The following is a 26,751-nucleotide window of genomic DNA, read 5'->3' on the forward strand; positions in this document are numbered from 1 at the left end:
GTTTTACAAAGGTAGCGGGCGCCCCTCTCTCGCAAGAACAGACATGATAACCTGTTCAGTGGTTATTAACCACTTGAGAGTTCGCAGCCACTGCTTTTACTCACTGTGCCTTTCACAGATGGGTAATATCCATTTGCATATCAGTCTCTGTCCTGCCCAGGGGCAGTCCAGCACCGAAATACAATGGCAATTCCAATCTGAACGAGAGTACCAGCAGCAACCCCATACACGTGTTTCACCCTTGTTGGGGATCATCAATGAGGTGAAGCTGATGCCTCTCTAAGCACAGTGAGAGGGAGACCACGTCTGGTTGCCCCCAGGAGACCTAGGGTTACCAATCCCAGGTTCCTTAAAAAATAGTTTTACAAAGGTAGCGGGCGCCCCTCTCTCGCAAGAACAGACATGATAACCTGTTCAGTGGTTATTAACCACTTGAGAGTTCGCAGCCACTGCTTTTACTCACTGTGCCTTTCACAGATGGGTAATATCCATTTGCATATCAGTCTCTGTCCTGCCCAGGGGCAGTCCAGCACCGAAATACAATGGCAATTCCAATCTGAACGAGAGTACCACCAGCAACCCCATACACGTGTTTCACCCTTGTTGGGGATCATCAGTGAGGTGAAGCTGATGCCTCTGTAAGCACAGTGAGAGGGAGACCACGTCTGGTTTCCCCCAGGAGACCTAGGGTTACCAATCCCAGGTTCCTTAAAAAATAGTTTTACAAAGGTAGCGGGTGCCCCTCTCTCGCAAGAACAGACATGATAACCTGTTCAGTGGTTATTAACCACTTGAGAGTTCGCAGCCACTGCTTTTACTCACTGTGCCTTTCACAGATGGGTAATATCCATTTGCATATCAGTCTCTGTCCTGCCCAGGGGCAGTCCAGCACCGAAATACAATGGCAATTCCAATCTGAACGAGAGTACCACCAGCAACCCCATACACGTGTTTCACCCTTGTTGGGGATCATCAGTGAGGTGAAGCTGATGCCTCTCTAAGCACAGTGAGAGGGAGACCACGTCTGGTTGCCCCCAGGAGACCTAGGGTTACCAATCCCAGGTTCCTTAAAAAATAGTTTTACAAAGGTAGCGGGCGCCCCTCTCTCGCAAGAACAGACATGATAACCTGTTCAGTGGTTATTAACCACTTGAGAGTTCGCAGCCACTGCTTTTACTCACTGTGCCTTTCACAGATGGGTAATATCCATTTGCATATCAGTCTCTGTCCTGCCCAGGGGCAGTCCAGCACCGAAATACAATGGCAATTCCAATCTGAACAAGAGTACCACCAGCAACCCCATACACGTGTTTCACCCTTGTTGGGGATCATCAGTGAGGTGAAGCTGATGCCTCTCTAAGCACAGTGAGAGGGAGACCACGTCTGGTTGCCCCCAGGAGACCTAGGGTTACCAATCCCAGGTTCCTTAAAAAATAGTTTTACAAAGGTAGCGGGCGCCCCTCTCTCGCAAGAACAGACATGATAACCTGTTCAGTGGTTATTAACCACTTGAGAGTTCGCAGCCACTGCTTTTACTCACTGTGCCTTTCACAGATGGGTAATATCCATTTGCATATCAGTCTCTGTCCTGCCCAGGGGCAGTCCAGCACCGAAATACAATGGCAATTCCAATCTGAACGAGAGTACCACCAGCAACCCCATACACGTGTTTCACCCTTGTTGGGGATCATCAGTGAGGTGAAGCTGATGCCTCTCTAAGCACAGTGAGAGGGTGACCACGTCTGGTTGCCCCCAGGAGACCTAGGGTTACCAATCCCAGGTTCCTTAAAAAATAGTTTTACAAAGGTAGCGGGCGCCCCTCTCTCGCAAGAACAGACATGATAACCTGTTCAGTGGTTATTAACCACTTGAGAGTTCCCAGCCACTGCTTTTACTCACTGTGCCTTTCACAGATGGGTAATATCCATTTGCATATCAGTCTCTGTCCTGCCCAGGGGCAGTCCAGCACCGAAATACAATGGCAATTCCAATCTGAACGAGAGTACCACCAGCAACCCCATACACGTGTTTCACCCTTGTTGGGGATCATCAATGAGGTGAAGCTGATGCCTCTCTAAGCACAGTGAGAGGGAGACCACGTCTGGTTTCCCCCAGGAGACCTAGGGTTACCAATCCCAGGTTCCTTAAAAAATAGTTTTACAAAGGTAGCGGGCGCCCCTCTCTCGCAAGAACAGACATGATAACCTGTTCAGTGGTTATTAACCACTTGAGAGTTCGCAGCCACTGCTTTTACTCACTGTGCCTTTCACAGATGGGTAATATCCATTTGCATATCAGTCTCTGTCCTGCCCAGGGGCAGTCCAGCACCGAAATACAATGGCAATTCCAATCTGAACGAGAGTACCACCAGCAACCCCATACACGTGTTTCACCCTTGTTGGGGATCATCAGTGAGGTGAAGCTGATGCCTCTCTAAGCACAGTGAGAGGGAGACCACGTCTGGTTGCCCCCAGGAGACCTAGGGTTACCAATCCCAGGTTCCTTAAAAAATAGTTTTACAAAGGTAGCGGGCGCCCCTCTCTCGCAAGAACAGACATGATAACCTGTTCAGTGGTTATTAACCACTTGAGAGTTCGCAGCCACTGCTTTTACTCACTGTGCCTTTCACAGATGGGTAATATCCATTTGCATATCAGTCTCTGTCCTGCCCAGGGGCAGTCCAGCACCGAAATACAATGGCAATTCCAATCTGAACGAGAGTACCACCAGCAACCCCATACACGTGTTTCACCCTTGTTGGGGATCATCAGTGAGGTGAAGCTGATGCCTCTCTAAGCACAGTGAGAGGGAGACCACGTCTGGTTGCCCCCAGGAGACCTAGGGTTACCAATCCCAGGTTCCTTAAAAAATAGTTTTACAAAGGTAGCGGGCGCCCCTCTCTCACGAGAGAGGGGCGCCCGCTACCTTTGTAAAACTACCCCTGACAATGCATGACCCATCAATGTGACACCGTAGGCATTTACATCATTGGAAGGCGTGAACCCTCTGGAACACCCATCAAGCAGGATGACGATGGCATGATGTAGGAAGCAACCACCATTGAACTATAAGTAACAAGCACTGCCACCGACTAGCTTTACACATCACCACGACCCCTTGTCTGCACACTGAGCATCCATGTAGCTACACATCAGCCAAACTGCTTCCAAACACGTCACGCATGTCAAGCAATGAATAAGGCTAGTTGTGTATCTCAAACTTACAACCATTGCAAAAGGCCAGTAGCTGCAAGGCCCCCATGAAGACTGTGTTCCACCTATTGTCGCAATCACACCACCATAACTAGCAGGGCATACCTCAGCTGACAGAGCAATGGGCCATGCTAGCAACATTGATCCTGCCCTAAATGGGCACACGTGACCCTGTACGTCGGTGAAGCACATGACTCCATGGTCCATGCAAGGCACAACTCCCACACTGACCATAAGCACGCACAACAATCAAGGCAGTAAACCTACATACTGTCTGCCACATGAAGTATGCCTCCATGGGGTCTTAGCACCATGTGACACCATGGTACATACAACACTACTTGAGAGCACACCCTACACATGTCCAGCAAGGTTTTAATGTACATTTTCATGTCTCTCAACTGGCACACAAGACACTCAGGACCCCTTGGAAGGTGACAGTACCTCTGGCACAGCTGCACCAGCAAGTGGGAAAATGGCCACAAGCCATGCTTCAGCCAGGAAGGGGAGTGTCCAGAAAACACTCAAGTCCACTCCATCAGCCACCTTGGTGGGCACTGGTATACCGGTCACCACTGCACCACCAATTCTGGCCTCAATAGAGACTGCTGCATGACCCGCAACTAAGGCAGCTCCCACCACTGCTGGGGACTCATGGGACCAACACCTGCCCAAGTAGTACAGGAAGTACCGATGACAGGCAGTCACAGGTGCAGTCCACTATGCCCGCTGCCACTGTGCAACCAGAGTCTGCCTCCACTGACCCAAGTCCTGCAGCTTCCCCTGTGAGGCAGCTGTCCACCCCTGCCCAGCATATTACCCACAAAGTCTTCCCTCGCCCCCTTGTCATATTGCTGTGCCCTATGTTTTGACCACCCTGAGGACACAGCTGACCATGGATCTGATGATGGGGAGCAAGCAGGCCAGGCATACAACAATAAGGGAATGGGCCACCAACCAACTCCTGTGCCTGTGCAGGACCCCACAATGCATGCCATCTGGGAACGCCTCAACCAAATTCAGCAACGGCAGGAGGCAATGCATTCCATTGCCTACAAGCAATTGGGACATTCACAGGCCATGCGCAATGCGTTTGAGGTTACCTCCAGGTTAGTGTCCCCTTCCTTTGACCGTTTGCGCCGGCGTGCATTCGAGACAAGTGCCAGTACCATCCTCGTCAGTCAGAGGATGATGGAGCTGGAAGAGCAAATTTCTGCCTCACATGAGACCATGGCCAGGACCATTAACATGGCAATGCAGCACCACCAGAGCAATGAGACTGCCAGTTCTGTGTCAGCCATCGCTAGAGAGGGATGAGTGGCTAGCTCGCCACCAAGGCGCATTCAGCACTGCACAACTCGTACTCCCATGCCCACACAAAATGGGGGAAAGAGGAAGAGATAGTGGACTCTTACATGGGACAGACTGGGGACCACAGGGGTTTGGGAGGGGTGATGGTGTTGGGGATGAGGATGTGGGGTGGATGATAGTGTTGGGTATGAGGGTGTTGGCTGGGTGATGGTGTTGCGGATGAGGGTGTGGGGTGGGTGATGGTACTGGGGATGAGGGTGTTTGAATATAGAATAAATCACTGTTGAGTCACATCAATGTTTACAGTGTCTATTCAATGGTAGTCATGTATGTGCATTGAGTGAATTATCACAGTAGCGTGAGAGGTGCATATATGTGGAATCAAAAATAGTTGTCCATTAAGTCCTGGTGGAGAATGCGTCCTTCTCTCACCACCCTACATATGTCCTGGAGTGCCCTGTTGTCACATGCAACATCTTGGTCATCAGAGCCAGGGGGGAGTAGTCCTCATCTGCAGGCATTTGACTGTTCCGTCGTATGCATATGTTGTGCAGCATTGCACATATCATGATGACTTTACCAACTTTCACAGGGAATTACATCAGTGCACCACCTGCCTGGTGGATGAATCTGAATGTTGCCGTTAGCATTCTGAATGTGCGCTCAATGCATGTCCTGGTCCTCATGTGTGCCTCATTATAGGCTATCTGTCGTGGTGTACCAGGGTTCCTCACAGGTGTCATGAACCAGGGTAACTGCTGATAGCCTGAGCCACCCACAAGATATGAGATGTACAGTGTTAGACATGGCCATTTGTCTGTCAAGTTACATGCATATTGTCCAATTGTGCTGGTGGCCTATGTGTGCTCATCTGTGCATGTGGGTGACGCACCTTGCATCAATTGGGGTGGAGGGGCATTGGCATACAGAGTGCACTTGCAGTCATTCACAGTGTTTGCAGTATCATTCATCATGTGTTTGTTTATGCGCTGACATCACACCAGCAGTTGATACTATGGCAGTGGCGCTGGGCCGTGCACTGTTCTATGACCAGGCATTGGCAGGGAATGGCTTCGAAGATTAGACAGAGGCCTTGCTTGGGGTGACTAATTGCGTTTCTGCTTCCATGCATGCCAGGATGTCCCAGTGGAGTAACCTCAGACCACTATGTGGACAGCGGGAAGTCGGTCATGGGCCCTGGCCTATTTATTGCATACTTGGCGTTACATTATGGGACTTGTAGTTTGCTCAGAATATTTTTCATTCCGGTCTCCATTTGTTTACCTGTGCCATGTCATTGTCAGATTGCCTACTTACCCATAAACCAGGTACGCTGTCCTCTGTATGTGTTCATGTAAGCGGGTAGGGTGCTGTTCCTCAGTATCATGGCATCATGTATGGCACCTGGGAATCAGGCGCAGCAGTGGCTGATGGTGAGACAGGCATCACATGTCATCTGAATGTTCATGGAATTATATTGTTTCCTGTTCCGGTATGTTTGCTCCACTGTTTGGTGGGGGAGCACTAATGCCACATGTGTGCCATCCAGTGCCGCTGGATGATATTGGGGAACTGGGCAATGACGTAGAAACATGCTTTGACTGCGTGCACCTGCCCCTGGGTGATGGGCATGGAGATGTGCTGATAGGCATGCCTCATGAGCGCATCCAAGACTTGCTCCAACACCTTCGAGAATGTTTGCTGGGACATCCCATGCAGCGTCCCAACAGTGGGCTGGAATCCGCCTGTGGCTTAGAAATGTAGGACCAACACAAGCTTTACCAGGGGGAATGGCAGTACTTATGGCGATGGTGCTCTGCCTCCATCAGGACCAGCAGGTCAGTGATGGTGTGCTAGTTCAAGTGATAGAGTGTCACTAATTTGTTGTTTGAAAGTGTCCAAGAGGATGGGCGGACACGTGGTTTGGGTGGCCTCCACAGCACACATCTCCTGTGCCCTTTTGGTGTCTATCTCCTTCCCTGCTGAGGCCTTGCATGCTGCTGTAGCTCAATGAATAGGAGCAGGTTGTGGATCCCATAGTTCACGTCTGGTTGTGGCTGCATGTTGCTTGGATGTGTGTTTGGGTCAGGTGTAGTCCTTATGTACTCGTCCTGAGTGCATTGGTTGCACCTGTGACTTGATTGCCATCACCTGTATGCATTTACCTGCACTGTGTTTCTGGATAAATTACAGCTGATTTTCAATGGTATTTCAGCTGTATCTCTACTTGTAATATGGTGGAAATACCATTTTTGTTTCTGGTGCTAATTCCCCCGATGGAGATAGTCCCAGCACTAATTCCATCAGATGTTGGTGGTAATTCCAACCTATGCGAATTCTGCTGGCGGAATTAGTGCCAATTATCTGGAAAGCATAATTCGGCAGAGTGGTAAATGTGGCAGCAATTCCATTAGCGTCACTTTATCTACTTACCGCCAAATTCATAAAGTATGAATTGGTCTGTCTATAATATAAAAATTGAGCGTGTTGGTTCTATGTTTATTTGTTTTTTTAAATTTCCAACTCGTGATCTCGTAATTTGATTTTACAAAGGCTAAGGACCAAGATAAAGCCCCTCACATCTTAACTTAAGCGTGCTTATACAAGTCTTTGCACATTTTCTTTACTCCCTATGATTACATTTTACGTCATGAAAATTGTTCTGGCAATTATCTACAGCCTTGACATAATTTCATTAGATCTCTGTCTTTCCCTTAATTCCATTGAATCCTGAGCCTGGTAAAAAAAAAAAACGTATGATTTCTGCACTCTATTCCAAACTCCTTCATCCGACATGAGCTGGGATTAACATCTCTAGAATGCGGAGTACGATGGGAGAAAGTAATCAGTCCTGCATCTAACTCGTCATTTTGTGACCTCAATCAGGTTGTTAGATGTAAATCTGTCACATCACTTGTGAATTTTGCCAAATCACAAAACTCTCTACAGCTTGAATTAGATTCTAACGAGAAACAATTGATTAATTGCCCTGCCTGGGTGAAAATAAACTTTTTGAGAAGGACTGAAGACTCACCATAGAGAATTTGAATAACTATTCTCTCTATTTGGAATATTGTACGTTTTTTAGAAGGCAAGATTCTCTCTCAAGGTATATTTCTATTTCCCTGTGACAGGGCTAGAATGCTCTATCTCAGATTTATGCTAAATCAGGTACCCCTTTTGGAGTGCTTGGGGCTCAGACTGAGCTTAGCAAAGGAAAAAAAGAGGCTTTACTCTTTGTGGAACAGAATCTCTGAAAACAAGCATCTCATTTTCTATGGTGCTAGTACAACCAATCTTTAAAAGTATTTGTTTTCAGCGGTGTTCAGATTTTAAGTTGGTACATGCAGATGAACGACTATGGTTTAGATGCATGGAAGAAGAGAACATTTCCATATTGCTTGCACTTATTAGATCGGTAACCCTTTTATGTAATCTATTGATCATGTACAAGTTGCTTAATTGTATATGAATATATTTGAATCAAGATTTATTCATCATGTTTTACATGTCATATTTTGTGTCTTGTCTTTATTATTAATTCTGTACGGATTGTGTAAGGTTTAAACCAATCACAATAAAGAAATGAATTAATTAAATCCTGACAAATATATAAATCCTTACGTTAAGCAAAAAGAGTATGATTGTAACTTTGTTTTCCCCACCTTGAACGCAACACTTCAAGAAGAGAATGCTGAGTAATGCCAGCCTTAGCAAGATCCTATGGGTTTGCATCTATATTTTCAAGACTCAAAGACACACAATAACAAACAAGCATTGCAATGCCAATTGTTTGGTCTTAGGCACTGCTGTGGTCGTATTAACTAGCCATTGATGGTAGAAGGTGCAAAATGGTATGAATACTTGGGTGTCTAATAGCAGTGCCTGGAAAATGCCTAATACTTATACACAAGCCAAAACTGTTGGCTTTGCCAATGCTTGTTTTAACTGGACTTTAGTGAAGGACACGCGTATTGCTTATTAATCGAGTGGCTGAAGACAGACCTTAAGACATTTTTATTACACCAGTAGAGGATTGTAACTCCAATGAAGTCATTAACTATCAGAAGGCAGCTTTGATAAAACACTGTGCAACGTTTGATGGTAATGCTTGATTAAAGCGAGCTGAAAGAGTTCCCGTGGGGACGTGTTTTGGGTGGGGAGGGGCAGTAACTGGTTGGGAATGGCCATAAGAATTAGCATGGCCATGGGCAGTGAATGGGTGGGCAAATAACCAAACACCACCTTCAAGCGTTGTATCCCTCCTCATAGGCCATTGCCCGTATCTGTACTTGAATTAAATAGTTTCGGCTTTTGGGTGACTCTGACACCTAAAAGCCCAAACTAAAAAACTGTTTGAAAAGGTCTTGTAAACATTTTTTTGACCCATGCGCTCAGTTTGGTATTATGCATGATGTGAAGAAAATTTGAAGTTCAGCAAAACAGCAAACTAATCTTTATTTGTCATTGTCAAACCAGCAGAAACATGGAAATGAACGTTAATTGGAAAGCCAACAGATTTGGCTTTTGCAGTCACGGGACTGGCTGTAATTATGGCACTGCCTGGCCGTAAGATGGAAGCATCTGGCAAATTGTGTTAGAACCTAGAGCTAAGAATGTCAGGGATCTCAGGGCTGAGTCAGGGGATCTGGCCTCGCTCCAGGGGCCAAATGGAAATGGAGCACAAACTGGCAGTGTGGTGGGAGGACAGTGGGGGGGGGGATGACAGTGCTTGGGAGGTAGGGGGTAGAGCAGGGTGGAACAGGGACAGTTTTATTTCTTTGAAACAGGGGAAGGGAATTGTGGGGCTCCGGGAGAGGCTAGGCACAGCATCATTGTTTTTTTATGGGTAGCGGTGCTGAGGCAGAGAACAAGGGGATGGTCGTGCCTGGGAGGGGAGAGAAGCGCTGGTGTTTTGGGATGAACGGCAGAGAGGGGCAGGCAAAAGAAGATTGGCACTTGTGTGGGGTGGTGCTGAGTGAATGTGCATGGCTATGCTCTTGTCACTACTTTATTTTGGTCCTAGATGACACCACATACTGCTTAGGGAGTAGGCATCTCTGCACAGGCTCTGAATGCAACAGCAAAAAAATGGAACCTTGAGTTGTCAAAATTGGCTCGTGACCCTCGTTTGCTGAACGTCAGTCATGAGTGGTTGTCTTTGTCTGCAAAAACCTTTTTTTCACTCTGATATGGTTCATTTATCAGAGGAGGGCACAGGTGTAATTTGGTTTAGTTACAGACCTTTACAATTCAAATTCAACTCAACATATCAAAACCCACAATAGACAAATTAAAAACATTAAAGAATAAAAAAAAGAGAGGAATCATACTGATAAAACTGAGAAAAACAACAGCACCATATATTCCTGTAAAAAGAAAAAGTGAAGACACACATCTCACTAATCCAATCACAGACTTACAATTTAAAACGCATAATTAAACATTCTTTCCTTCCTATGTTATACCTATATAAATGTCCATGTCTTGACAAATGTAGCCCCTTCTCAGACTCATAGACCTCAACTGGTGATTTTGGAGTTTCTTCCACACATCCTCCAAATCTAAAACCCTATTCCCTCTCACATTTCCAAAATATGCTTGTCTTTCCCAGTCAAGAGCAGAACTCTCCAAGAACAGATGTCTAGCAGATTCTACTGACTCTTTGCCACCGCAGAGCCTACATGTCCGATCTAAAGATTCCATCAACCACCTCCTTATCTGTACATCTTTCGTTGGTAGAAAGCTCCATCTCAGCCTCATTATAAGATTTTGGTAGGACTTGTTCGGGAAGCGAATTAGATATGATTCTACAGAGCCCCTTCGTTTGTGTTCATGCGAGAGGTGGCTCAAGGAAGAGTACCCATGAAATTGGTCCACTGTGTTTACCCAATTCTGGTTGTATAAGGCTTTTTTTTACCTTTTCGGGATTAGATACCAGAATATCATTGTCCAATCCCAATTTCACTAACAAGTACTCACATTGTAGCTTCAATTTTCCCAAGTACAAATTTGAGTTGAGAAATACATACCTGCTCCTACTCAATTCCATATTAAGTACCCTATACAGATCCTTAGAATATCTTATGATATAAAGACAAGCACTGCCAATGAACTCACAAGATGTTTTTTGGAAACAATCCTCGGGCAGTTATCCCTGTTTATTTATTTATTTAATTTATTGTCTGGTAGTGGGGTAAAATACAACCCTAGAGTGACAGAGATTGAGAGGCCATGCTAGGCCCCTATTGTGAGAGTTAAGCTGGCTGATGTTGAGACCCATTGGAAAATGCAGGCCAATTCAAAACACTGTTTTCCGATATAAGGACTAATGAAGGAACACAAATGGGCCTATTTCAACTCTACTAAAATGGACAGGCGCTCAAGTGAAGGAAAATATGCCTGAGAACTTAAAATTACTGAATGTGCTCAGTGCATGGAAGAAAAGACACATGCAGCTGGAAATGATGTTTTCCTAAACTATGAAAATTTAAAATTTCAACTTAAAGAGACTGGTAGCAGCATGCGACATTGACTCAAATGCAGCACAAGATGGTGGTCCAGAAATCCAAAGTGAAGCCAAGCATTTTGCATTTGTTACTAATAAAAAGACTTATGTTCATCCTATAAAATGAAAGCAGATAAAGAGAAAGGCCTATTTGGTTTTGGAGAAGTGAACACTAGGTTCCTATGTTAACTGGGGCCTATGTGTGAATAAGACTAAAAATGAATTTACCGCTATTCCAATATAGTATAACAAGACAGGCCTGGAGTTTCAGTTAAAAATACAAAGAAATGTTGGGAGTGAGATCAGAATTGCGGTCGATAACATGGTCAGCATAACTGTGCATTAGCTTTAAACAAAGACCTTTGAAGACACGGAGGGCAGGGTGGCGGCTCATAAGACAGGCATATGCCCTGGTCATGTGCCAAAAGAGAAATGAAACTTAAGAAAAGGTGGGGGCTATTTTGAATCTAAAGGGCACATGTGAAGCATTGGCTGATTAACATAGGAATACATTTTCCATAATAAGAATAACATTGTGTGTTCCATCCCAGAATCATATTAAAGGGGATAAGGAGCCCGCCAGCACCATGTAAATGTGAATTCTGTGTGATGTACACAATTTGAGTTATGAAAACAATTATGATTCTGGCATTCTCATAATCCAGAGGAACTGTAAAATTGGTAGACTGTTAGACTGTGAAATCAAGATGGGAATTGGGGAGTGTCACATTTTTCACTAGTGCGGCACAGTAGCAAATCGTGAAAAATTGTAGCTCCTCCCAGGAAAGGTGTGCTGAAATAAGATTAGTATTTTCGGACACGCCATAAAATATAGAACTCAAACAGTTATCTGAAAAACCAACCAACGCCATCACCAAAACCTTGCCAGGAGAAAAGCTGTTTACCTGGAAAGGCTTTAAACCTTGCATAGGAAACAGACACAGGGAAATCTAGAAGCTAGCTGGGCCTACTATTTGAGGAGCCAGCGGACTGGGTGCTAGGGACTATCCTTGACCAAAGCCTTTGACCAGATCTGTGCTGTCCTCAGAGGAGCCCTGCTGTTTCCTTGGATGCCCCATAACCTCTCATGTAAGTCGATTAATCCAAATGCCAACAAAAGTCTGGGGGGAACCTGCCAGCCTTAAGCCCCTTCTCGCATAGTGGGTAGGGGAGGGTGAAACTGGGTAGACCTTCTCACATTTTATTAAATATAACTCATATTAATTCCCCATAGAAAACCACCCTATCCATTTAAATTGAATAGTGTTGGGAGCTGCCTGCATTAATCCTTTCCATTAAATTGTGTGTGTGTGTGTGTGTGGGTGTCATGGTCATAAAGTCAGGGGCAGAGGCATGCAGGGGTCGCATGCACAGGAGACCTGGGTGGACACTGGCCTGGCGCGTTTAGCGCCAGGCTCATGAACAAAAGTAAACAAGAACATCCATTTAACACCAAAAAGCTTTTATTATGGGCATAGCACTTCAGATACATTAACCTTGAACATTCCATCCATTAAGCAGGATGCATTAACCTTGAACATTCCATCCATTAACCAGCCCCAAGTGTATTCTTGGGTATGGCTGCTAATGGATTGCCTTTGCACGTGCTCACTCTCTAGGAGTGGCAGGGTGTGGCTGATAAGCCGGCCCTAACGGGCGTGCCCACAATCTCAGCTTTATAAGCTTCCCCAATCCTCAAGACAGACGCTTCGTGTTATTCTGCACTTGCAAGTAGCGTAACACTCACCGTCGCCTGAGGTCAGACTTACCTTTGACGATCCTGCCAAAAATCTTCATCTGGCACTGCACTGCAGCATGACACGCTCCATCATTGACAGCAGCGCCTACAAGGAAAAATAGAAGACAAGGGGCCTCATTACACGGATGGCGGTAAGGATTTACCGGTACCGGTAAAATACCGGTACTGGTAAATCCTTACCGCCTTACTACGAGGTCCCTTTGCGGGTTGGGGGATTTAACGCCTGCTTTTTGCAGGCGTTAAAAACCGACCCGCAAAGGGACCTAGGGAGCTAATTACGGTACCGCAATTTGCGGCACCGTAATTAGCACCTTCCCCATTCCCAATGAGCCCTATGGGCCAAAAATGGGAATGGGGAAGGGCAATGGTGGAAGGGGGAATTACCGCCCCGCCAACCTTGGAATGGGGCGGTAATTCCCCTTTCCGCCAAGGCGGTGCCGGTATTTTACCGGCATGAACCATGGCGCTAATAGCGCCATGGTTCTCCGCCATCCGTGTAATGAGGCCCATGGTTAGACATTGAAAAAACAGTCAGTTTAAGGTTGCGCTTCGCCATACTTTGCACTTTTCCCTAAACATCACTTACCTGCTGTCGAACATTGCGGTAGTATCCATCTTCCATCCGGCCGTGTCTCGCGTCTCACAGCTGCATTGAGGCCGCATTTCCATTTAAGTGATGAAAACAGAAGAGAGACATTATTGGGGGCATAAATAGGAGCAACATATAAAGACATTAAACAGAACGAACAGCATCACAAGAGCTCAAGAAGACTTACCAATCATAAGGAGAAGCATAGTCGCAGCTGGACTGCACTAATCCTTATCAGGGATCAGTGAAGGAACTAGATCCCATTTGACGCGCCCCTGCCAGAAGTAGCAGGACAGAGAGCTTATCTTCCATAATTCACAGGTGAGCTTTATGGGCCGGTGTATGCTCACAGAAATGGTACTTTGGGGTGAAGGGTTCGAGAGGTACAACAATCACAGATTGGCGCACTCACACACTGTTATCTCCACACAGGAGCAGTATCACTACCTACCACCGCTCACAGCTTTTTTACTGAGGGAGAGGCCTAAAGGGGGTGATTCAAGTTCAGGGAGGGCTGCAACCTTGCCCCAATGCCTCCGCAGAGACCAGGTGAACATAACAGTGGGTGGTGAAACTGTGTAGACCCTTAGCACATTTAATTAAAGTTAAATCAATTAATTCCCATATAGAAAAAACACGGTATGAGTGTTGTTAGAGTTCAAACAAAGTTCATGGCCAGTGTGTTAGAGCCGGTAAAGACAAGAAGTACTTGGGTGACTATTTTTCTGAAACCTCTGACTTCTGTGCAGAAGGGTGTGTCCATAAGCCCCAAAAGAATTGACACTAAAGCTCTGCCTTTCAAGTGAATGTGGAGTGTGTAAAACACATTTTCCCATTCCTTTCAAACTAGAATCCCCAAGCATTGCAGTTCCCTTATATGAGTGGTGCAAAACGAAATGTCCCATTTAGTGCTATTTTTATTATTTTTATTTGATGTGGTTGAATTTAATCAACCTTTCAAAAGAAAATACAAAACATAACATACATCAATTGTTTTTCAGAAGAACAGAAAAATAGTGCTATTTCTTCTCAAACCGGAATCCCCAAATCCTTGCATTTCACTTTATTGTGTCTTGAAAAATGATTTTCCCCAGAGAGTTAATTCCCAAACCTTGCCTTTCAAATAAAAAGCCAATACGATTTTTCCATGGCACTCCCACTCCCTGTACCGTGCCGTCACACCAAAGGGGTCATCTCTGCTTGATGCCTGGAGGGTGGTGATTGCGGGGAGAAAGAAGCAGGTGTTTTACATTTTTCTATGGGTTGAAATTGCAAGAAATTCAATGTAAAGTGATGACTGCCCATCTCTAAATTTTACCTATGTGTTGTAGTAACTGAAAGTCCATTAGAAAAATAGGTCAGTCAATCGGTGCAAGTAATTTGAAATTGTGTAGTGCCACAGCATTGCTGCCTGATGCTTTTGTGAATGTTCTATTATTCTTTGTAAAAACTTAAATAAATATGTATTCTTACTATACACCGTCCTAGTTCCTAGCTTATTGGTGTTAAAGAGGGTATTTGCTGAATGGAACTATATAGGTTGGTGGCCTCACTAAAGTTGAATCTGCAAAGTGCTTTGTTGTGCGTCACCTTGCTTGAGGGGGGGAACCCCCTGAGTTGAGAGTGACCGTCCAATAAATCGTGACATGTTGTAGTTTAGCAAACTTTTCACACAAAAGGACAATAACAAAGAACAATCCATTAAGAAACCTTTGAAAAACAGTTACACTTGATTATTCCACAGCATTCTACATAATTTGTTCCTCATCAATAGGAAACATCTAAAGTCATCATACAATTAATCAAAACGTACATTTAAAACAACATCCCATAACACATTGCAGCATTGCATCTCAAATCACACAACTAACATCACAAATCTAAAATCATCATTACATCAAATTACGCGGGCATTAGCAAATTACATACCATTAAAAAGTAAACAGATTAAATCAGAACCATACTACATCATCATTAGTGCACTTCAATAGTCCACTTCATATATATCATAGCAGCAATGAAAAGGGCATGGTTAGAGTTAAACAACAAATGGTACCACAGCAGTTCCCAAGAGGTCATACCGTTCTTTACCATGTAGCACCCCAAATAATGGTTTCAAGCAGTCTCAAGAGCCCCACAATTCACAAACAAGTGTTTTAACGTCTCAACTTCCAGGGCACAGAAGCGACACAACCATGTCTCTTTTGCAACTTTTGCACTGGCCCGCAAACGTCCCTTGTTGGGGCTAAATTGAATTGTAATAGCAAAATTGCCCCTCTGCACCCATGATTATTCCTTTTTAAGGATGGTAGCTGCAGTGGGGAAGTGTGTGCCCACCGGTAGGTGACACCCACTGTGGCGGAACCTCATGGGACCCCTTTGAACATTTTAGGAGAGAGAAGGAGACTAAAGCGTGGAATCTTCTTAAATCAATATGCCAAGATTCTGGGTGCGGTTGGTCGGGGCTCATAGTAGGCCTTCTGGTGATGAAGCCCAGGCTCATACCCCCCAGATGCCCATTGGGTATCAGGTGAAGGCGTCCATGGATGGTCATGTGCCCCCCATATGAACATTTGATTGCAAGCTATGTGGTGTGGTGACACATGTGGTAGCTGCCGTGCTTGGTGCCGGTGTTGTCACAGCCCTTGCGCTGACGGAATTATTATGCTTTGTCTTGAGGAAGGGGGGTCCTATTATCTTGCATATACTCCATACGTACTTTTGTCAAGTTTTGAATAAAAACGGCCTGGGCCTTTTGTCCCATACATCAGGGCCTGATACATGGCATTTTTTGCACGGGACACAGTGGATTTTCACTGGTACAAAGTGACTTTAGACTGCCAAAAAAGACCCTGATTCATGGAACAGTGCAACGTGTATTTTTGCAGTGCAAAGTGACTTTGCAGTAAAAAAAAAATACACTTTGCACTGTTCTATGAATCAGGATGGAGCAGTGCAAAGTGACTTTGCAGTAAAAAACAAAATACACTTTGCACTGTTCTATGAATCAGGGTTGAACAGTGCAAAGCGTATTTTTGCAGTGCAAAGTGTATTTTTGCTGTACAAAAATACACTTTGCACTGTTCTATGAATCAGGGTTGAACAGTGCAAAGCGTATTTTTGCAGTGCAAAGTGACTTTGCAGTACAAAAATACACTTTGCATTGTTCTATGAATCAGGATTGAGTAGTGCAAAGTGGCTTTTCACTGCCAAAAAACACCCGGATTCATGGAACAGTGCAAAGCGTATTTTTGCAGTGCAAAGAGTATTTTTGATGTACAATAATACACTTTGCACTGTTCTATGAATAAGGGTGGAGCAGTGCAAAGTGTATTTTTGCAGTGCAAAGTGACTTTGCAGTACAAAAATACACTTTGCACCGTTGCAGGAATCAGGGTGTTTGTTGGCAGTACAAAGTAACTTTGCACTGTGCAATGAATTCCATGAATTAGGTCCTGAGTGTTTGTTTTCTGTGGAGCCAGTGAGGGCCTTTTTGCACCAACTATGACCGGCGCAAAATAACGCACCATACAGAGGGGGCAGTTTGTTTGAGAGCACAGGTAGTCACACATAAACGGAAAGGGGGAGGGGGACAAACATAGAAATTCTTTAACATGTTTCAAAAGGATACAAGGAAATTATACCCCACAGAACAGAACTCACATTGGTACAGTTGGCAACCAAAGTAAGAATTAAACTATGAAAGCTTCATAAAGTGTGATAAAATGTTTCTGGCATACGCCCTTATTCTCGTTGACGTGGGTGAGGTTTTTGAAGGATGAAAACATGTTATCCCAAAGTCTGTATTCACACGTTTCCATGCTTGTTGGGATAAGGAATGCGTGCCTAGAGAAACTCCATGAGGCAGGTCTGGAAGTCCACACTGACGTGCACTTTTCAAAGCCAGCAAGCATTCCCATTGTGGCCATCACTAATATGCAGAAACCCACGCAGCTGCAGCAATGCAATCCGTGCCAATCCAGGGGGCAGGTTCTGCCATGTGTGCTGCAATTCAGGAACTCGGATGTGCGCATGACAGAGGCGTTGCTAGGGGGGTTCTGAGGGGGGCAGGGGCGTTGCTAGGGGCGGCTAAGGGGGCTATAGCCCCTGGTCTTTTGGTTGTAGCCCCGGATAGAATCTCAGGAGCTACAGCCAAAAGACTAGCTAGCCCCCAGTCCCAACAGTTCCAACATCAGCGTAGCCCTGGGTCTTTTCCAGACCTAGCAACTCCCCTGGAAGGGGGCTATAGCCCCTGGTCTTTTGGTTGTAGCCCCGGATAGAATCTCAGGAGCTACAGCCAAAAGACTAGCTAGCCCCCAGTCCCAACAGTTCCAACATCAGCGTAGCCCTGGGTCTTTTTCAGACCGAGCAACTCCCCTGGAAGGGGGCTATAGCCCAGGGTCTTTTGTCTGTAGCCCCGTATAGAAGCTCAGGGGCTATAACCAAAAGGCTAGCTAGCCCCGAGTCCTGATACTCCTGACATTAGTGTAGCCCCGGATCTTTTGCAGACCTAGCAACACCCCTGGCGTATGCCGACGTGTGTGTGAGGTAAAGGGTGTGCGAGCCCAGATGGATTCCGTGTTTCCACACACCCTTCTTCTACACCTGCATGCAGACATTAACGGATCCTTCTCAGTTGTGTGCAATGACAGCTCATGACCTTGCGTGTGCACACTACCGGACAGCACGGCCTTCAGAATGGGGGCCTTTGAGTTACAGTCTGGGAGGAATATCAAATAGTGTATCTTGTTTTAGTTCTACTTACCGTTAATGTGTTTGCACTGGTCTGCTATAGTTGCACACACATCTAATTTACGGACTCCAGGACTTTGGCCCTCTACTTGACTGCAATGCATGTCCTTTAATCTCCACACTTCTTCAGCCATTTCGTGACCTTTGGTTAGTCTGACAAAAAATCTGGAAATCTACCAGTGCCCACGTCCTCACAAATCAAGGGTGTGGGCAAGAGTGACTTTTCCCATCTTAGAAGCATGAAGAGATGACTCTGATACATTTTCCCCAAATGTTGCACTCCATAGGTGAGCACATTTTCAACGTGACACTTAACTTAACCCATGCGGACCAGAGAGGCTCCCAAAAATACCAATTGAGCCTGTGTCCTCAAGTATCAAAGCTCCTCACCTGCCAGAAAAGGAAAGGACCTTCCTAAGCCGAGAAGGCCCGCTTTCCAATGCACGTAACCTTAGATCACAGGATCAGCCCTTCTTCCACCTCTAAAACAAGATCACACCTCAGAGACATCACCAGCACCAATCCTACGCCCCCTTCTGTGTCCAAAACCTAGCCATTCTGGATCAACCACGCTGCTTCCCATCTTTCACATCCGATCCTGCCTAAACCTCCTCACTTTCAGAAAACATCTTAAAATATTCTAGTTCCCCAACTGTCAAAGACCCTAAACACACTAGAGCACATTTTCATATGGGACATAATGTTAATGGAAGGCGTAAAAGCCTTGTGTAATTCTTTTACGCCCTCCATTAATGTCACGCCCCATTTTTATCCATTTGTAAGTGGAGAGGAGGGGCAGAACCTAACATGTGTTTCCGCCGCCTCCCTTCCTTTCTGCCATACAAATGCCCCAGGATTTGCACCAGCATGCATTTTCATCCTGGCGCAAATGCTGGAGATCCCTATGGAGCCCGCTGGCTTTATGCATGCATGGCGCAGTGTTTAATTGTAATAGTAAATGCTGCCTACCAGGCTAGGCAGCGTTCAGTCACTTACACCGCGGAGTGCAAATGTGCTTGGCAAAAAGCGGTGTGCATGCATATATGCTGCCTTTTGCCCTACACAGTTACACTTCCCTGTGCAAATGACCAAAATGTGGCAATGCTGAGACACCCACAGGTATGTCTACACGTTGCAGCTCCTCACCCTCAAATTACTATTACGCCTTCCATTAATGTCACGCCCCATTTTCATCCATTCGTAGGCAGAGAGGAGGGGCAGAACGTAACTTGTCTTTCCGCCGCCTCCATTCCTCTCTGCCATACAAATGCCCCAGGATTTGCATCGGCATGCATTTTCATCCTGCCGCAAATGCAGGAGATCCCTATGGACCCCGCCAGCTTTATGCATCCATGGCTGGCAGTGCTTCATTGTAATAGTAAATGCTGCCTACCAGGCTAGGCAGCATTCAGTCATTTACAAGGCGAGTGCAAATGTGCAGGGCAAAAAGCGACGTGCATACATATATGCCGCCTTTTGACCTACACATTTACACTTCCCTGTGCAAATTACCAAAATGTGGCAGTGCTGAGACACCTAGAGGTATGTCTACACGTTGCGACTCCTTGCCGTCAAATTATTATTATGCTTTCCATTAATGTCACGCCCCATTTTCATCCATTCGTAGGCAGAGAGGAGGGGCAGAATGTAACTTGTGTTTCCGCCGCCTCCATTCCTCTCTGCCATACAAATGCCCCAGGATTTGCACCGGCATGCATTTCCATCCTGGCCCAAATGCTGGAGATCCCTATGGATCCCGCCGGCTTTATGCATCCATGGCTGGCAGTGTTTAATTGTAATAGTAAACACTGCATAGCATGCTAGACAACATTCAGTCATTTACAGGGTGGAGAGCTAATGTGCAGGGCAAAAAGCGGTGTGCATGTATATATGCCGACTTTTGCCCTACACATTTAACTTCCCTGTGCAAATTACCAAAATGTGGAAGTGCTGAGACACCTACAGGTATGTCTACATGTAGCTGCTCCTCGCCGTCAAATTATGTCCTGGGGCAAAATGAGTTCCACTAGCAGTGCCTCTGGGAGTATTCCTAGCCCACGGAAGACTCGTTCGCATGTAACTGCACGCTGTAAATGTGAGCATCTGTTTCCTAACACAACTTATATTCCAGGTCCACTGGTTTGTCTTGAAACCTCCCTCTGCGACATGCCAGTTTTATCCTATGCACTTTATGGCTCGTGGAACAGCTAATTCAAGAAGTTGTTTTTATTTTTTCTATTCCTAGGACGCCTTTATTACCATGATGGGGTTTTTGCCTGAGACATCACGACTTCGGACCCCTGCCACCCTCGTGGTGATTCTCCTGGCCTGCATGGCCTTGCTGGGGTACACCTACTGGTCTGAATTTAACCGGAGTGTCATTTATCGGGTAAGATCATACCACTCAAAAAAGGAGTTATGTGGCCGCTACTGTTCTCTGCATATCACCCTCTGCAAATGGTTCACTGCCTTGTCCTATCCCAGCCCAGTAACACAAGGAAGCGACAATGGCTAGAAAGCGGTAGAGTAAAGCTGGAGACCAAGTGGGATCTGCGTGGTGGAATAGAAGCTCTGGATGAGCTAGATGTGGAACTAAAGGCTTTTGTGTCACATCTAATCTATCACTGAATGTGTACTATTGCGTTGAACATGCTTCAAAGGGAGAGGGTTCGATTGACATGCTCTAAATTGCACCATTGGCCAGTCATATTCCAAAGCCACAAACAGCGGGGCCAAAATTATTGGCAAGAAGGTGCTATATAAGAACACTTACCTTACTTTGGCCTGGAGGATAGCTCAGGAGTCAACGCATTTGTCTTGGAAGAAAGACAATGCAGATCAAACCTTAGAGACTGCTCTGCGGTATTAAGTGGCTTATAAAAGATGAACTGACTACCGCCACAATCAAAGCATCCCACACTAAATCCTTTTTAATAGGACAAGACACTTTAACCCACCACCAGTTCCTCACGCCCATAAAGTCTCCTGCAGCCTGTCTTTCAAAATAAGCACTATCAAAACCAATAGGTTTTAATTGTTTGCGTTATGCAGTATGTATATGCAGGCTAGTTTTATGTGTGTTTTTGAATGTTGATGCTTGCCCTAATGGCCTAAAAGCTATGAGCACCTTGCAGCGTCCCCAGACTGTCTTTATTCCCATACTGGATTACCAGGTTCTCTAGTTCTATCCTCATCCTGATGGCTGTGATATCAAGTGAACTGGCAGGGTGCCCTATCTGAGGTGTGGCCCCGGCTTATTTGCATCAGGGTTAGCCACAATACTCCTTTTTCTGAGGGTGACTATCCTCGCCCCCTCTCATTGTGAGTGCGGGGCAACTCTCAGCGATTAGACTAAGAAAATACACCCTCTTTGGAAAAAGACAAGAGCTTTTATTTTGTATACAAAAGAATAGGGCGACAAATCCACTGCCATAGTGCTCTCTGACGTCTTTCATACAAGATTCAGAATATAAACACATAAATCGTCACTCATGACACACTCAATATACTGTGTTGATCCCTCACCCTCATTGGTTGCCGCCTATATACTTGTTGACATTTTTTGGGATTCAACCCTGTTAATACTTGTTAAATAGTTTTTGGGATCTAAACCAGTTATTTTTGTATCAGGTCTAATTTGACTGGGAACTGGAGTGCGCGCCTCGCCATCCACCTTTTTCTTTGCCGCCTATATACATGCTAATAATTACATATTGCCCATCCTCCGATTGGTTCCACTGTCTTCTCACTCATCTTTTTCACACATGATTAACGTCCTCGTTCATCATGGAATGCTACAAGGCAATTGGTTAACATCAAATGGCACCACCCTGCCTTCTATACTAACCATGTGACACGCACCTGGTTATCAGTGGGAACTCAGTGGGCAATTTCGAGGTCAGTCTGGTCCTTGCGGACAAAGCAGCTCTTTTCTCATCCCAGACACGTTGGCATCCCCATCATGCCCTCCCCGCTGTATGGGCATCATTCTTAGCTCTCCTTGGCACAAAAAATAGATCATGTCATTCTCTGTTTTCCCCTTAATTAGTTGCCCTCCCCAAGAGTGAGCCTAGCGTCCCACTGATCAATCCAGTTCACAAAGGATTTAGAGCCCACTCCCTGCACATCTGGTAGTTCAAATAGAGTGACCGTCATTCTGGGGGGTGGTGGTGTTCTTAAATCTTGGTTCATGTTTTGGCATCCCAAGACCTCTGCCTTCGCTCTCAGGGATAAGACCTTGGCGCTAGACAGCAGCCCTTCTTCGGCTGCACACATTCCTACCTAATTAGTTCAAAGGCCTAACTGATGTGGGGGCAAATGTGTCTGGGAACTGGAATGCAATGGCGAGGTGAGGGATAAGGCCTTGTTGTTTTGTGTTTCTGTGAAAACACGGCCTGCAAGGATTCAGGCCTACTCGTAGATGCAGTGTTAGTTTGTGTTATGACTCTCGTGTATATATGAATACTATATTCTATATAATTCAATTGTAACACTACTGATTAACTCCTCCTTTATGATTTCCTACTCCCGCCAATTATCCCCACCCATAACATAACATCCCACCTCCCTGCTGCACAGTCCCGTGCTCCATTCCATAGTTTAACATATGTTTTGCAATCTAAATCGTCTAGGAGGGGCAGTGGTCTGAACATGCATTCCAACATGAGGAATGATTGGTTGTTTGAAGTCATACTAGTATTTAGGCTGTCTGTTCCTGGTGGGAGCAGCCTAATGACACCCGCTAAAGTCCAAGTATTCCCAACAGCTATACACTGATTTCCACAAAGGATTCATGAGAACATGTAAAGATGCCGGCCTTCCTCCAGGAACCTCAGGCCTGAATCCACATACAAGGAAGCTGCTGTGTGTGCCTGGGAAGTTTAACTGGGCTCCCTTGAGTGACAAGGGCCTTTTAATTCAAATGAACGCAAGGATGTGATTCCGGCTGTAACTAATTCCCATTCCCAATTTCGCCATTAATACTGGCGGCTCCTAGATATACCGAAACTGACTGCCAAGAGCATTGACCTTCCACAAGACCATTGAAGCGGAGCTGCATACTTAAGTGAGCGAGCCCAGCAGATCCAGGTCAGGGACCCATGATGAGTGGTCAGATGCAATGACCCCAGTACCCAGCCCACACTGGGCGTCAGGTGATTCTCAGCTTGGTGGGACCACCAACTCACCCATTGCACCAAAGCACCCATGAGCACCCCAGAATGGAGACACTGCCTGGAGAGAGCACCCCTAGTTGCAACCCAAAGTCCAGTCAGGAGCACTGGTCCTGCTACAGCAGACCCACCAACATTGCTCGCGGCATTCCACAGCACTAGGTAATCAGCTCTCTTGCCATTAGGTACTGAGGAGCCACTCCTACAGTGGTGCCTGCACAACTGTAACACATATTTACATTCATTTGACCGATAGTGCACAAAAATTTTACAGATTTTGCTGGGTCTCTACATCATGGGCCCTTTTTGTGTGGATACGCTGTTTTTCTTCTCTCCTTATCCTCTCTCCTATCTACTCACCCACTTCCTCCCATCTCCCGCCCACCCCCATATCCTTGTGAACTAAGGAATTTGTTATAAAGCATATAAAGCGTGTATTATTCCTCACTCTTAACAAATCCTATATGTCAATTCTTTAAGCATAACTACTTTCTAATCTTTACATACTAAACATTTGCTTCAAAATTCAACTTTTAGACCCATTTATTTCTGCATTGTCTTGAGGGGAGAACCTCCCCAAACTCTACTTAGATGGGTTAGTCTTGCTCCTTACATTCCCTCGCACAGTGTAATATGGGCCCAATTTGAAAAAAACACTTCCAGAGCCACTTTTGGTTCCCGGTCGAGCCCTGCAGACACATAGAAATCGAGGCTGCATACATGTTGAATAAACTACACACTGGCGCCTCCCTCTGGAATGGCCTCCCTGACCCTCTCAGACTTGAGCCGGATCTCCTCAAGTTCCAGAAGCTTCTCAAGACCTTCCTTTTCTCTTCCTCTTTCCCTCTCCCCCTCCCTTGCTAATGCCCCCGCCTGCCTCTTGACTGGCTGCCTGGTTCCTTCAGACTCTTACAGGGCAGCAGGCCCCATTCGTCCAGTCTACCCCTGCCCTTGGTCTCCTCTGAACCCCCACCCCCTCAACCTGCACTTGCCCTTCCGGGCCCCTCCCCCTGCACTAGCCTGGCTGCGCCTGCACCCTTTTAGCCCTTCCAGCCCCTTACATTGCACTTATCTCGTGGTCCTTCCTTCCCCTGCACTGCTGCTTTCCCCTGGCTCTGTCCACCTGGTCTCCCCTGGCACTCGCTTTCTCACGGGTCCTTCCACCCTGACCGGCACTTCCCGCACTTCTTCTTACTGTGTTTGGACAATCCAAATGTCACAAGGCCTAGAAGGACCGTTTTGTTTTTGTCATCCTTGCTCCCCCCTTGTCTTGTTGTGCCTTGAAACACATTGTGCATAGATGCATTATAAATACCCAATTAATGGACATTACAGTAATAAAGGTGTTTTCATGATACTGTTTATGCACTTTTGAAAGTAATAGGAAGCCGAAGCCTAGGTTAAGTCTATTCTCTTGATGAGAATGGGGGTGTGCTTTAAAATGTATTGTGAACAGGAAAACAAGGGTACAATTCACTTCTGCACACACAGCTATCCAGCTCTGAATGACCTGAGGCCTACCCAATGTAACTATTAATCCAACCAGATGCCTCATTACAGGTTTGCCGGTATGCTGGTGGTAATTCTGCCAGGATACCAGCAAACGAAAATACTGTTACTGGCACTCAGTCTGGCGGTATCACCGCCAGATTACACGTGCCGGTAATGGTGGTAAATCTCAATTCCGTGGAGTCCCATTGGACTCCATGGGGCGGTATCTGGTATTACTGGCACGGGTAATACCGTTCATTTTTGCCAGTAGGGTGGCGGTATTACCTCTAGCTCTTGGCTGGAGGTAATTCCTCCACCCCACTGGCAAACTTGTACGTTGCCGGCGTGGAAACGTGCCAGTATATGGTAATTCCGGCATGTTCATTTTGCACCGGCAAAGTTGTAATGAGGCCCAAAACTCTAAGGGAAAGGAACACTGATGAAAATGAACCCAGAGTATGGAAACATTATTGACGAACTTTGAGGAGCTTCACCAGCCAGAAACAAGTGGGAGCAAATCAATATGAAGCTCTTCAGCTTTCAATAACACCTCGAATAAACATTGGGGGGTTTAGAGAAGGTAAATTATATAACAAGCCAACAGCAGAGGAAGGGGAAGCAGAAGAAGAATCTGACCCAGAAGAAGGCAGGGAACCGGCCTGAGTGTGGGAAGCTCTGAGCCGCACATAGAAAGGACCGATCATACATGCAGCTATGAATATGCATTAAGTGGGCACTAAATGCTCTCTTGAGTGTATTTGCCCCAGGGAAGAGGGAACATGATAGCTTTTTAATCTTAATTTTCAAATTTTAATCGTAGCTTGTACTTTTTTTGATGAGGATACTGCTATTGATGTTAAAATGATGCATGCAAGCGGAGCCCCTATTGCGCAGTGACCAAGATGGCCACATATTCGAGGAGCCCCAGAAGGTGAGAGGGTACTTTATCAAATGAAATGCTGATTGTGTGGGGGCGAAACCTTAATGTAAGCTTTGTGGTGTGCTCAGGAGCATTTACATAAACTGCCTAGTGTGAGAAACTCTGGCAGTAGCAGCCCCTTGAGCTGCCGACTGGAGCAGCGGGGCTTGGAGCAGCGGGAGCACGGATGGCGAGTGGTGTGGGGGGAAGACCAGCCGCAAAGATGCCCAAAGTGCGCCATCGAGCTAAGAGAGCCAAGGGTGGGATTCGCCCCACCTGCTAGTAAACTCCAGGTGGTGTAGGTCCAAAAGTTGTCTTTCACTTAAATTCTTGCTCCCCTCAGTGAGCAGATAAGACACAGAGCGTGAAGTGCCAGAGTCCACAATATGGAGCCGCTGATTGGAGTACTATGCATGCAGAGAGATGTTCATTGGTGAAGAGGCAACGGTCAGTGGAGAGCTTGTGTGTCGCTGGGTTTGGGTGAGCTTCTCTCCCAGTGGTGCAATCTGGCAGACTTGCAGAGCCACAGTACGAGGCTGAGGGAGATAAGCAGAGGATCACCCAAACCCTGTTGAATGAAGGAGCGGGCGATGGGATTCAACGGGACAACTTCAATGTAATGTTTGCAGATTTCAGCGTTGGTTGAAAAACATGATGGCGAAAGAAAGAAGATTTCGGAGGGGAGGCTGAGAAGGATCAATACGCTTGCTTGCTTGGGCTGAATGAGTCATCACAGATCATGGGATACCCTTTATTCTAGAACTGCTACTCAAATTGCTTGATAACCCTCCAACATCTCAACATTGTATTATACAGTGTGTGCTATACGCTCCTTTCCCTGAGCATTGGTAACCCTTTTCCCTGTTTCTGGTGTAAGGGGATGGGGGGTTAAATTCTGTCATATGGTCTTGCCATGCTTTCCCTTGTACCTTCTCCCTGCCCCCTTCTTTTTCCTTCCTTGTCCCCTCCATTCTAGATTATCGGTGCAGTAAAATTCTAGGAACATTGATTGTCAGTTGTATTGGGTTGGAGAAGCATG

General features: G+C 45.9%; 1 protein-coding gene across 1 annotated transcript in view; it reads left to right on the top strand.

The window, feature by feature from the left end:
- LOC138513860 (Golgi membrane protein 1-like) overlaps positions 1 to 26,751 on the top strand; it is a 191,322-nt gene that overhangs the window by 54,126 nt on the left and 110,445 nt on the right. The window contains exon 2 of the mRNA XM_069628975.1: positions 20,377 to 20,520. Coding sequence (XP_069485076.1) covers positions 20,392 to 20,520 — 129 coding nt within the window. The 5' untranslated portion in view covers positions 20,377 to 20,391. The remainder of the gene's footprint in view (positions 1 to 20,376; positions 20,521 to 26,751) is intronic.

Source organism: Ambystoma mexicanum, chromosome 12, assembly GCF_040938575.1.
Source record: "Ambystoma mexicanum isolate Mex_15411 chromosome 12, UKY_AmexF1_1, whole genome shotgun sequence".
Taxonomy (NCBI): Eukaryota; Metazoa; Chordata; class Amphibia; order Caudata; family Ambystomatidae; genus Ambystoma; species Ambystoma mexicanum.